The 12,893-nt window shown below is 42.7% G+C and overlaps 1 protein-coding gene across 5 annotated transcripts in view; it reads right to left on the minus strand.

The window, feature by feature from the left end:
• Window positions 1–12,893, minus strand: part of INPP4A (inositol polyphosphate-4-phosphatase, type I, 107kDa) — a 65,019-nt gene that overhangs the window by 13,640 nt on the left and 38,486 nt on the right. For all 5 annotated transcript variants that reach the window (XM_006879377.1, XM_006879375.1, XM_006879374.1 and 2 more), the window contains 6 exons: window positions 11,496–11,528; window positions 8,224–8,396; window positions 7,118–7,241; window positions 6,053–6,179; window positions 5,581–5,721; window positions 3,050–3,147 (listed from right to left, as the gene is read on the minus strand). In XM_006879377.1, the coding sequence (XP_006879439.1) occupies window positions 3,050–3,147; window positions 5,581–5,721; window positions 6,053–6,179; window positions 7,118–7,241; window positions 8,224–8,396; window positions 11,496–11,528 (696 nt within the window). The remainder of the gene's footprint in view (window positions 1–3,049; window positions 3,148–5,580; window positions 5,722–6,052; window positions 6,180–7,117; window positions 7,242–8,223; window positions 8,397–11,495; window positions 11,529–12,893) is intronic.

The raw sequence follows: 12,893 nt of genomic DNA on the forward strand, positions 1-12,893 counted from the left end.
AAGAGTTCAGTGCAGGGAACCTCCTGGGGACAGTACTAACCATTAACCACTAACCTGCCCTGAAGCATCATTGTGAGCTACAACAGACTCAATGGCAATGAGTCTGGTTGTGTTTCTTAACACATCCAAGTTCTTTCCCCACCATTTAATTATCTTCATCTCTTATGAGAGGCTGAGGATTGAGATCAAATGATCTAGGGAATATACCAAAAATGCCCATATTAACTCTGTTCTTCTTAAGGCAGGAGGGGAAGGTGAACTCAGAACCTCCCCCTGTAAAGGCTGATGGCTTACAGCAGTGGTTTCTGCCATCAGCGGGCCAGAAACTCCTTGAAGGAATCTGGGACATGCAGCCTCCTGACTCTGGATGCTGAGCTTAAAGGAGGGCAATTTCTGAATGACTCCTAGAGGCTTCTTCCCATTATTCTACAAGCTTCTATCCTCCACAGAGTCTCCATGCCCTTTCAGGATGTGGAAATGAATAGGTGATCCAACACTATGAGTATTGTGATTAATGTTATAGAACAAAACATACATGAATGAATGAAAACACAATAAGCTTTATCCTAAAACTTTCACTCAGATTAGAATCTAAAAAGCCCAACAACAAAGAAAAAACAACCCCTCCTGACGTCGCCTTGGGATTTCCAAACTCTATCAAAGGGAAGAACTTGAGAGTGATGTTTAAGGGAACTTGCTAAAGTATATATGAATATGAAAATCAAAACACACAGTCTTTTGGGATCCAATGGTTCATGGTTTCATCACACCATCTTACCCTGGTGTAGGCAGGGCCCTATCCAGTCCAATTTTTCCATGTTCCTGATGTGTACCCAGGTCATGCTGGTGTGGACAAAAACACAGAGATGGACACAAGGCTCCATCTGCTTGTGAAGGGCTCAGTCTATGATAGAGGTCATGGGGTGGGTCAGAGGTATTTAACCTCCTGGAGGAAAGATGAGTTCCTATATCCCAAGATCAACTTGAGTTCTCTTTGATCACCACTGAAGCGCTCAGTTTAACACAGACTGGTCAGCTTATGAAATGAGAGATGTTAAGAGGTGCTAAATTAGGTAGTTTCCATCTTTCCAGTCTCACAGACTAGCAATTATTTTGGGGCTTAAAGGGTAAAAAGGCTCCTACTTCCTGCTTCCGATTTCCTGGGTCATGCAAAGTCTTCCTGGCTCTACCGTCTGTAGAACAGTGCTGGGGACATGGAAAGGACTCACAGAATAAAATCTATCGCGATTTACTATTATTACTACTGAACAACTTACCATCCCAATAATTGGATTCACACTAGCCCATGGTATTGGACTACCTTCAGCTGAGTCCTCATCCTGCACGGATCATCAGGGGAGAGTCTAAAAGTCCTGATGCCCTAGTCTGACCCAGAAAGGAGACTGGTACCAGTATATATATATAATTTTTTAAAATTAATTTTAATGAAAGTTTACAGAGACTTTGGATTTCTATTCATTTACTGTTGCACACTTTCCCCCATGCCCATTTCTCCTCCCCAGTTCACTTTTCTCTTTGTAAAGTAAAAAACAAAACACAAAAAAACTTTCATTGCTATACAAGCCCCTCCCCAGTATATGTATTTTTTTGAGATCTAAGTGAAAGTTTACAGAATAGGTTTTCCATTCAGTAATTTAGATACAGTTTTGTTTCACAACATTAGTTGCAATTCTCCCAATGTAACAATACATTTTTATTTCCTTCCTTGGTTCCTCATTTCCAGGTGTTCTTTCCTGCTCTTTCTGTGTTCTGAGCTTTGTTTTTAAAAGGCAAATACTATTCTTAGATCTCACATGGCTAACTATTCTGAGGAGCACATTCCTTCAAAAACATTACTGTTGACTTTGTAGATGAGTCTGTACTCCTTGGCTACAAAGTGATCCCTGGAGATGAGTTCATGTCCAGGCTTAAAGAGTTTCTAAAAGCCATTGTCTCAGGGTTTCACCTCTCTCTCTCAGACCAGCCAGTCTGGCCTTTATTTTTTTATTAATGATTTTTGTAATGCTATATCTATCTATCTATCTATCTATCTATCTATCTATCTATCTATCTATCTATCTATCATCTCTATCTCTATATATCTATATCTATATCTGTATTTGTATCTATATCTATATCTAGATAGATACATATACATATATATAAATACATACATATATACATAAATAAAATTTATATTTACAGCATATTCCTTCCATTTAATTCCCTCCCCCCCCATTCATTCATTCATTCATTGTTGCACATTTTCCTCCCTGCCCACTCCTCCCCCACCGGCCTTTTTTTTATGCTCTTGAATTTTGCCCTATCTTTATCTGCCATTCTACCTTCTATGGTCCTAATCAGAGCTTGGGCACCACATTTTTAAGGCTCTCCATAAGTTTTTAGCATGCAGCCAGAGTTATGAACTATTGCCTCGATAGTTCCAACAACACCCATTCCAAATCTCCTCAGCTCCTCTCAAGGACCTAGTTTTATGCTGTCTCCTCTGTTTTCCATAGAAAAAGAACTCCCATTTCACTGGGGATGCAGGGCATGGCTAAAGAACTTAGTACAGTATCTGGCACTCAGCTCCATAGAGAAGGTCATGGAAACTCACCGCCCCCTGGCCCTTGTGGACAAGTCAACCACGTAGGTCAAGTGGGTCCTGCCTCAGTGACCCCACCTGTCATAGCAAGAGTACATGCATGCCACTGGGTACAAAAATGAGCATCAGTGATGACAAAAGTATGTGACAGAGCAGCACATGATAGATTAGAAGAGAACCAACCAGAAGAAATAGCAGCAAGACTGAAGCCACAAGACAAGCATCTTTGGGTGGGGGACTTGCACCAGGCAGAGCCTGCCCAATTGGCTGTCCAGTGGGGATGGGGACAAGAAAGGAACACTAATACAAGCATGAACCAGGATTGAGCCTAGGCAGCACCCAGGTCAGTAAGCACACAGCCTGAAAGGCAGGGACTCACAAACACCTTACACAACCAGAAAAACCCAGCCAAGCGAAGCCTATTGTGAGTGAATAAATACTTACAATCCTCAGGCAAAACTTCTTTAAATTGCTCAAAGTAGGAATTTAACCGCACCAAACTCTCCACGTTGATAACTTCTTGTAAAGATGTATCGCCAAACCTTTGGACATAGTGAGGAGACATCATTAGTTGGTTACCATTCTTTCCTTCTAACATGAATATAATTGCATTATGATAATCATATTGATTCTCTCAAACATACTTCAAATATGTCCCATGTTTCTTTTGTAAGTAAAATTCTATGCCACTTTTGTCTTCCAGAGTACAAGGTCATCTCTACTGAATTGGTCAAAGTTTGATGCATTTCCTTGGCAGGAATCACATATAATCACACAGAAGATGATTTGAACCTGATCTGTGCCAGACCAGAGACTGACAAGTGCTGTCCTTGTGCAGCATAGGAACACCCACTCACAGCTGGCTAGTCCTTGTGTCATCTTTCTTTTTTTATTTATTTATTTGTGTGTGTGTGTGTGTCATCTTTCTTAAAAGCAGGTCAAGAGAGGGGAAGGCAGGGGGCTATGGCAGGGAGTGAGGACCCAGGCTTACATGTGAATCTGAAGTTATTATGTGTCTGGTTGACTGTGCCCCTGGCCTATTCATGAGACACTTGTTCCTTATCATGCCCCCTAATGAGGCCTGCCAGGACAGGAAGGGCCACCCCAGATGCTCTTTGGCACACAGCAAATGAGTGCCAAATGCATAAGGGGGGGGAGGTACGAGATTGCTTGTCTCTTGCAAAGAGTAGCTAAGCAGGTCCTGAAAATTCAAGACCTGGACACCAAGTCCAGTTCCACCACTGCCCTGCTGAATGACCTCTATCAACACTAGTCTCTTATTGGTCACCTTGAAAGTCCCACCTGTTCTCAAAGCCATGTTTTTCTCCACTCACTGCAATGTGGGCCTGTCCCAACCTCTTCTAGAAACTGTTTCTTGCAAAGGCTATTAAAAGCAACAGCTTCAGGTTTCAGAGAACGATGTCCCCTACCTACAGACATTTACTTCCCTGCCGAATTCCCAAGAGCTATACCCCAAAGTGGGCTCCCCTAACTCTGCTCACTCTGTGGCCACCTCTGCTCCCTGTGTATCCTCACCCATGTCCTTCCTTCCTCTATACCCTACCTGTCACCTAATTTACCAAGGACTCCAAAATTTATATGTCTTCAACTTCGACCTTCATTTCCCATGACTAAATGTGTGCTTTGTCCTTCACCCATAGGTACTAGGATGTCACATGGAAATTCAGATCATCTGTCCCTAACATGACCCTCATCTGGGCTTGCTGGCTCAGTTAAGCCCATCTGAAGATGAAAGCACTCTGTTTTGCCACCACATAATATTCAGGTGTCCATTCTCCATCTGCACTAGTTCTGTTCAGATCCAGGTTACTGCCTCTCACCTGGAAACTTCCCAAAGACTTCTTCATCACACTTGCCCCCCTCCAATGCTCTCACCACATGGCTAGCAAAATGACCAACTTACAACCCAAGTCTCGCTGTGTCCTACCCTACTAAAAGTCCTGCACTGTACTCACCAGCCATGCCATTATTTCCTAAGTGGAGGTTTCCTTACACTGAGGGGATCAATGGACACATGCAAGGGATTTCAAAGGTCTAGTAGAAGTATGGCACATGGTGTTGAAGTCTCATAAAACGGGCCATTTGGGGTATTTTTATACTGATGTATGTTTATCTCATGACAGTAAAAGATAAAGCAAGAAACATGTACTGAGTTATTATGTATAATTAACTCCCTATGTGTACATGTGCACATAAATGTCTTTTTGCTGCTTAACAAGTAATCTATGGGAGAGTCTGAAAGACATAAGCCATTAGAATCAAGGTACAATGCTTAGTCAGGCACATAAGGCCTGTCCACACTCACCACTGCGATCCCTGTCTTGAATAGCCTTCAGTCTACCATCTTGCAATACCCATTCTACCCTCCACTTCTTTATCTAACTCCTACTCATACTTTAAAACCCACTTCAGGCACTACCTTCTCCAGAAAGTCTTCCCAGCCCCCTCAGACCTTACTGGGTGTCCCTACTCTTGGATTCCTTAACTCCCTGCTTGAGTCCTCATCATTGCACCCAAGCCTCTCACTGTCTTTACACTCAGGAGCTGGAGTGTCATGGTGACAGAACATGTGTCACACAGCTCTGTATCCCCAGAACCAATCACAGAGCCAGACACATAACTATGGTGACAGAATGCTGACTGATGAATAGAAGGGGCAATAACGTCCACTCAGCTGTCAGAAACTACAGAAGGCAAATAGTTTCCCTATATCAGTTCAAAAACCTCACAAAAACTAAGAAGACATCATGCTGGCAAAGGTGAAGAGTCAGCAAAAGAGAGGACCCTCAACAAGATGTACTAGTATAGTGACATAACAATGGGCTCAAGTCTGTCAGAGATGATGAAGATGGCACAGGATGGGACAGGGTTCAGATCAGGGTTCACAGGGTCACTATTAGTAGGGTCAACTCGACAGCATCAGCTAAGACTACTCCCTCTCAGGCGGCACGCACCTCTCGGCCAGCGTCTGCTGCTCGTTGATGCCCACGTTGAAGAGGACGGGCTGTACCCGCAGCAGCATGCCACTCTGGATCTCGCGGGGCAGGGAATCAAACAGCGAGCCAGGCAGGGGGATCCGCACATTGAAGCCGTCCCTGGAAGACAACGGGGGAGGTAGAGAGGGTGCTGTGGAGCAAGGAGCAGTGAGGCATCCAGCCTGGTGGATCTGCCTTAGTGGGTGATGCCTGAGAAAATGGGAAGAGATGGGGAGGAAAAGCGTGAGAGGAAGAAACACATGATACAGCTGCCTCGGGCTCCATGATCTTAACTCTTGAGAAAGGACTGAAACTAAGCTAGAAGATGGCAACCAGACTTTTCTAAAGAAGGAAACGAGAAAATAAAAGTTGAAGAGTACCAGGTATGTAATACAAGTAAATGAAAAGTGCTGTGCTAACTCTTAGAATTTAAAAGAACATTCTTGTTTACCGATTCCCTGTGATGACTGGCAGCATGTCGGTTGATGAACTGGAAGTGGCCTGGGTGACTTTAAAGGTCACGTTCCTCAAGTCCATGATTCCCAGGCTCATGTCCTCCAGCATTGCTAGCTCCTCACCTGTGCCAGGAAGAGGGAAGGAGGGCTGTCAGGTGGAGGAGACCTCTGGGGAGAGGAGAGCTCCTGTCAGCACAGCTGACGGTGGAGAGAGCGGGAGTGAAGAGGAGGAGCAGAAGGCCTCCCTGAGCCTCTCTGCCCATGGCTCACATCTCCTCAGTGCCATGAAAATCACAGGGGTTGCCCAGAAAATATTCATCTTGTGGCCACTCTTGCAAACCCTTCCCTTGTACAAGGCTGTGAGAGGAAACAGAAATGTACTAAACCTTACAAGACAAAAGTCGCCTTTTTGAAATGGAAAAAGATACAGTAAGTGTGACTGTGGCTAGATCTTTCCATATTACATCAGGTTTGCCATTTATTCATTCAGGGTGTAATAATGCTAAACTTGACAATGCTTTTTAAAATGTCTTCACTCCTACCTTCTCATAAGATACAAAAAGAAAACAAAAGTAGATAGAATAGAGTCCTTTTAGAGGATAATTTGGAAATATCTACTAAATTAAAAAATGCCCCAACATTTTGACTCAGTAATACTCTTTGTAACCAGCTTGAAATTTCAGAAATAGGCCTCAAAAGCACAAAGACTTATGTGCAAAGATGTTACACTGCAGTGTCGTTTCAACAGGAAATTTCTGGTTAAATAATTATTACCCATTTTTAACTAGAAACATCTCCATGATACATAGAGAATTTAAAAATGACAGCAATAAGAAGAACCAAGAGAGGTTGGGGGGCGGTGTATGTAAGAGGACTTTTTAGTTGGTCGTACATTATCTATTTGGACAATGTTTCCAGTTATTTTAGTGAGCAAATTATGTGCCTGATAAGAATATTATTTATGATGAAAATCATACATGTGATTGCTGCTCACTGATTCTCGAATCCCAGCAGTGTGCAGGTGTGTTTGGCCCACTGACTGGGCAGGAAGTGAGTCTCACCGTAGGTGCTCAGTAGGCTCTCAAACTGGGCCAGGAGCCCGATGGTGTAGAGCTGCCGCAGGAAGCCATCATCATGCAGGCAGTTCCTTAGCTTGATGATGAAGCCACAGATGAGAGCTGTCAGCTGGTCAGAAGGAGACACAGGGTGACATGGTTGAATGGGGCCATCTCTTGCTCAAACAGCAGTCAGTTTATACCTACATCCATAAGGTTCCTGGTTCCTGTGTCTTTTACTCAAAAATGGGCTAGAATAACAACCCTCCCTTTTGTTAGGGAAGCATCTTGGCTCTGGGACCAAGGGAGGCAGAGTGAGAAAGCAGAGCATTCCAAGCTTGCTGCTCCCACTGGTCCAAAGATGAGTTTGGTTTGGGCCTAGATTTTACCCTCTGGAAGCCTACAGCGAATTCCTCACAGTGAAGGGGCCTGTCTACTCACAGAACCACATCAGCTCTAGATGGAAAACGCTTAATAAAACAAAGCACAGAAGTTAGAACACGGTCGTCATCTCCTCAGTTAAAGGCCTTCTGAGGAATGAAACTGACCTCCCCAGGACAGCTGGGAGAGATGGCAAGGAACCATCCCAGCCCTGTTCACTGCTCACTTTACCAATTAGATTACTGGCATCTATGCAACTTGTTCCATTCATTTAAACACTCCTTTCTCTGAAGGAAAATAGAAATCACTGAAACCAGTTTTGTGTGAACAACAGAACTAAGGCATTCTGTTGTTTTATTAGTGAGGAAGCAGGTTGCATTGAAAGCAAACATCAACATTTCCCTCACTGAACTCCCTTATGGGAAAAAGAAAAACGGAGTGAAAAAGACCTGTGTGGTCTATAGCCCCACCTCCACCTCCTCCTCCATGCAGAACCAGCAGGTGCGCACATTCCCTCAGTGCAAGTTTTCAAGGTGCAACCAATGTAAAATCGGACCCTCTCCTAAGTAAACACTAACTGAGTTGTGTGAGCTGAATTCTGAACTTTGTATTCTATGCATTTTCAACAGTCATAGGAAAACATTCTTTTTTTAAACATGGAGAGGAAAAGAGCTTCAAAGTCTACTTTTCATTCTGTAGGATCACCTCCCTGTGGCACCCCTTGGGCTTACGGTCTGGCAGAAGACGACATCGCGGCGGTACTGCAGACTCAGGTAGGTGGCTATGGTGGGTGCACTGTCCTGCATGAGCAGGAAGACCATCGCCTTCTTGGCCTTGTCACTCATCATGGCCACACAGTCTGTGAGGGTGGTCAGCAGGGGGTAAAGGGCCTCACTCCATTCACCTGAGCACATAGGAAGGCATCATTTTAGAAAGGAAGATTTTAAGAAATGGGTTTTGAAAGTTTAATAACTGACCCATCCCCCTAAACAACTGTACTGTCCTCCTCTCCACACCTGCTCTCATCAGCCCTTTTGCATCTTCCTACACTGTTTGGTCTATATTATGGCCCTAAATTGGCAATCCATTTTGCCTGGAACCAACCCAATCTATATTCTAATAGCTCTTTCAGTCTTACTCTGGCACAACCAATGTATGCCTGATCTTCTAAAACTATTGAGGATCCTAAGCATAAATACTGAAGACTATTATTTTTGAGGAAAACAAGAAAGGGGGGGGGCTTCTGCAAGTCATGAGGAGGCAAGAAAAGCTATTTCTGACAAGCCCTAATCTTCTAACACTATCGTGCTACTCTTCACCCAGTATTAGTTCAGAGACTCTTCCCTTCTTGGGGCAAAAACCCAATTCCACTTTGTCTAGTCTTTTGTACAAGTGTGTTGGATTTTCAATGTCTGCATCATGAAGAAAGACTGTTCCATGTGATTTCTCTTGTTTTCAGCAAAGTGTCTCCTACCTTTTAGGCTCACTTTCTTACCCACCACCACCCCAAGCCTGTCAATGCCATCTGCTTCTTAGTTTTCTTATAAGAATATAAAGAAACTTTGGCCCTGTACCAAAATAACTTTTAAAAACTAGAACCTCAGGAGAAAAAACAGGGTGAAACGCATCTTTGGCTTTTGCTCTGTTTTTTCTTCTAATTTTGGGGAAGACATGCCCTCCTCTTTATATTTTTAACAGGTCACCAGTCCAAAAATAGGCATTTGATCATCACCACTGGGTTAACCCACCATACCAAACATGGGCAGAGGCAGAGAGGTGAGGCTGGGTAGCACAAGTACCCATGGGACTGAGGGTGCAAGCCCCCGAATGCCCTCATTCAACACTGCAGCTCGGGGGTTGGGGAGGCACAATACCAAGGGAGCTTTGCCACAGCCAGAAGGGCAACTCTGTCTCATGCAAACAGAATCCAAGAAACAGAGAGAGGGAAGCCTTAGTGCTTTTCTCTTAATGAACCTTATGGTTTGGCCTTTGTTGACAGACAAATTTAGACAACTATTTAAAACACATTAAAGGCTTTTATACATTTGGTGATGGTTAATGTTAATTTTCAATATTATGAGGCAGTTGGAAATTTGGAAATAATCTATCTGTGTAGGCATGTTGTAGGTGGACAATGATTTATATTTGTAATGGAAAAAAGCAAGCTTAAATTTAGAAAGTCTACAACAGAAAGGCCTTAGCAAACAAATTAGAGGGATAAAGGAACTTGGATTGAGAAGGGGAAAATATGAATCACAGTCCTGGCTGCCACAGAGGGGTGGAGAATACAGGTTAAGGGCCTCAGTCCTTCAGCTACAGGTCTCCTATTAAACCTGGTTGTTGTCAACCTGGAAGCTGTACTACATAACACCCAAGTCTCCTTCTCCCTCAAGAATCTGAGATCATGCTTTTGTTTCTTCAAATAACCCATTTTTTTTAATTTATGTCATTGACATTCAGCAATTATCAAAAAGGGAAAATGGCAATTAAGTTTTAATAGTAAACAACTTAGGGAAAGGTAGACAGACATTAGAATTAATTACTCTTAACTAAGAAGCAAAAGCTCTAAGAACAACTGTTGCCAGACCTTTCTTTGCTTTTCCGTGTAACATGCACATGCATATGTAACTAATATGCAAATTATGATAATTTTAACCTGAAAATGCCATCATTTATAATTGATTTTATTTGACTAAGAATGTCTCTGTCATATAATCTTTTACTTAACCCAGTTCTCATTTTAAAAAAAATTCATAAAATAGTTATTCAGTTTTGTAAAATTTCTAAAATGTGTAAAATGAAGTACAAGTTGCTATTAGGTGCAACTACAACTTGGTGAACAACAGATCAGAACCTAGCCCTGCTCTGTGCCATCGTCAATTAAGTGCAAGTTCATTGCTGCAGTCACTGTGTCAATCCATGTCCTTGAAATGTACTTCTCAAGCTGCTAACGCAAGAGTAGCTCTTCTCTGGCAGCTCTGCTCTTCAGGAGAAAGATGGGCAGTCTCCTTTCTCCTTTGGGGTTTACAAGCTTGGAAACCTGCTGCAAGGTCAGTTACAAGTTGCTTATAACTCAGCAGAGTAAAAGAGAAGTGGTTAAAAAGCATGCTGACGCTTGTCTTGAAAAGGCGATGTGGATCTGGGCAGGAGGGGAGGCTGCTGTCTGCCTGGACAAGGGCTCAGATGAGTCTAAATGGCTCTAGGGCTCAATTACTATTTCTGCAACATCCACTTACTTTCCCCCTATTTCCTCATTTAGTCCACAGACACAGGATTATTAACACAGATAAAAAACTAGGGTCAGAGAGGTGCCTTCCCCAAAGAAACAAAAAGAACTGGCATGTCTGTCTGACTGTAAAGGTCTTATTATTTCTATTACATCAAGCTAATTGCTTCTGATAAGTAGAGAATAGAAGTTGGAGGGTAAGACATTTTCAGGCACTATGAAGAGAAGCCAACGACAACAACAACAACTTCCAAACAAAGTTTATTTTATGGTCAGTAATGAGATTTTTATCTAAAACAAAGATTTTTATCAAACGAAGTCACTGGGGATCTGAGGCTGGTGAAGAGCTTACACAGTATGATCACACAGAACATCTGGGTGAATATATACTAACTGTAATATGTACCCTTTCAATGTAATGTTCACAAGTTCAGTTACAAGTACACGATGTATACTTACAAATAGGCACTTCTCTAAACAGATCACCTGCTTAGACAGCTTATTGCACGCATGGACACTAATCATCAGAGACTGCTTTAGGTTGTAAAAATAGAAACAATATTCAAGTGACAGCCTGCCTCACAACACTGTTGGTCCCTCACCTCATAGCTAGTTCATCACCAGACCTAAGAAAAGCTGTTCTATTTCATACAATGAAGAATTTCTTAAAACGTTTTTCTACCTCAAAGAGTAGAAGACCTCCTTTGACACTTTGGTTATAGGCACTCCTTGAACAATAAAAAGGAACCTGCAGAAGCCTTGGATGAAAGCACGTACCTGGGCTGGACTCTTCTGGAGGGGGGCTGCAATCTGCACAGAAATGGAGGGCGACACGGATGGTTAAGAAGCAGCAACACAGTTCAAACATGAACAACTCAACACTTAGAGCAACTGCATATGCAGCTTGCAGTAAGGTGGCTACAGCAAAGAGGCTTGGATGCCTGTGTGCCTCTTCACCAAGAGTCATACGGAGGTGCTCGGCTGCTCCGAGACAGCTGAGCCCACCTGGTGGCACAACAGTTGGCGATTCACCAGTGCGAGCATTCATGTTGCTAATACTTCAACATCAAATGCTCTTCAGAATGAGCAAGCTAACATAGTACAATGTGATAAATGCCTCAGGAGAAAGCGTACCTGAGAGTCACATTGTATATGGCAGAGTTCATGTTGGCTCACAACATCAAGAGGCAAACTTGACATGAGAGAGACTGACCAGTATATTGAGAACTCATATTCCAAAGCCCACTGTCTGAAAGGCTGACTGTTGAGATGCCAATATTTAAGATCCACTGATGAAACCAAATACATATGCCAAATAAATCTACTCCAGTACTCAAAGTTGGAACCAGATATGAAACTCCTTTGACCTGAGGGAAGTTTGGAATGAAAATACCCTTCCAGGTTTCTCAAAGAATATTATTTTAATTTCACTCATAGAGTCACTTTGTAGAACATAGTCATTTCAACTGTATACTTCCCTTCAAAACTGAGTTTAAAAGAACACAAATTAAGACAACAAAAACTTATTTACTTTGTTATACCTGAAGGAAAGTAAATTTAAAAAGAGACCTTTTGGAAAAAATTTCTCAACTTTTTTGATAAAAAAATGTCACCAGTGTACTGAAATGAGGTTAAAAAAAAAAAGAAAGAACAGCCAAAATCAGCCTCCTGGACACTTCTTCTGAGAAGCCAGTCCTCAGGAGACTTTTGGGGATCCTTTCACAGTGTGAACATGCTCCCTGTGGCTGGCTTCTCCTCCAGGGGTGGAAGAGTTCTCCATGTGCAGGTGGGCAGGGAGACCACTTAGAACCTCAATTATACAGAAGGAGGAGGCAAGTGGGTTACTTCTAATCAGCCCTGAATTGGCTTTGTAAACTGGCAAAAAAAGGTGGAAACGTGAAGAAAAATTCAAGGTTTCTGTAAATGGAAGACTCCAACCTCTTTGTTCTAACCTGACTGTCTTGAGACTGTCTACCTAATAGAAATCCACAGTGGTGTCGAGTGACATAAGACAAAGATTCTTAAACATTTGTCTGGCAAATCAGCATTAACCTGGGCCTTGGGTGGGGGGAGGGGGGCAGAAAAAGATTTGCGCATTGTATATTCCCGTAACTCCTTCCTCTGCATGCTGAGTCTATTAAAGAGGAAGAAAATCTAGAAGCTTGTTTCTATGAG

This window comes from Elephantulus edwardii, unplaced genomic scaffold (genome assembly GCF_000299155.1).
Source record: "Elephantulus edwardii isolate Elephantulus edwardi_28Jun2011 unplaced genomic scaffold, EleEdw1.0 scaffold00003, whole genome shotgun sequence".
NCBI lineage: Eukaryota > Metazoa > Chordata > Mammalia > Macroscelidea > Macroscelididae > Elephantulus > Elephantulus edwardii.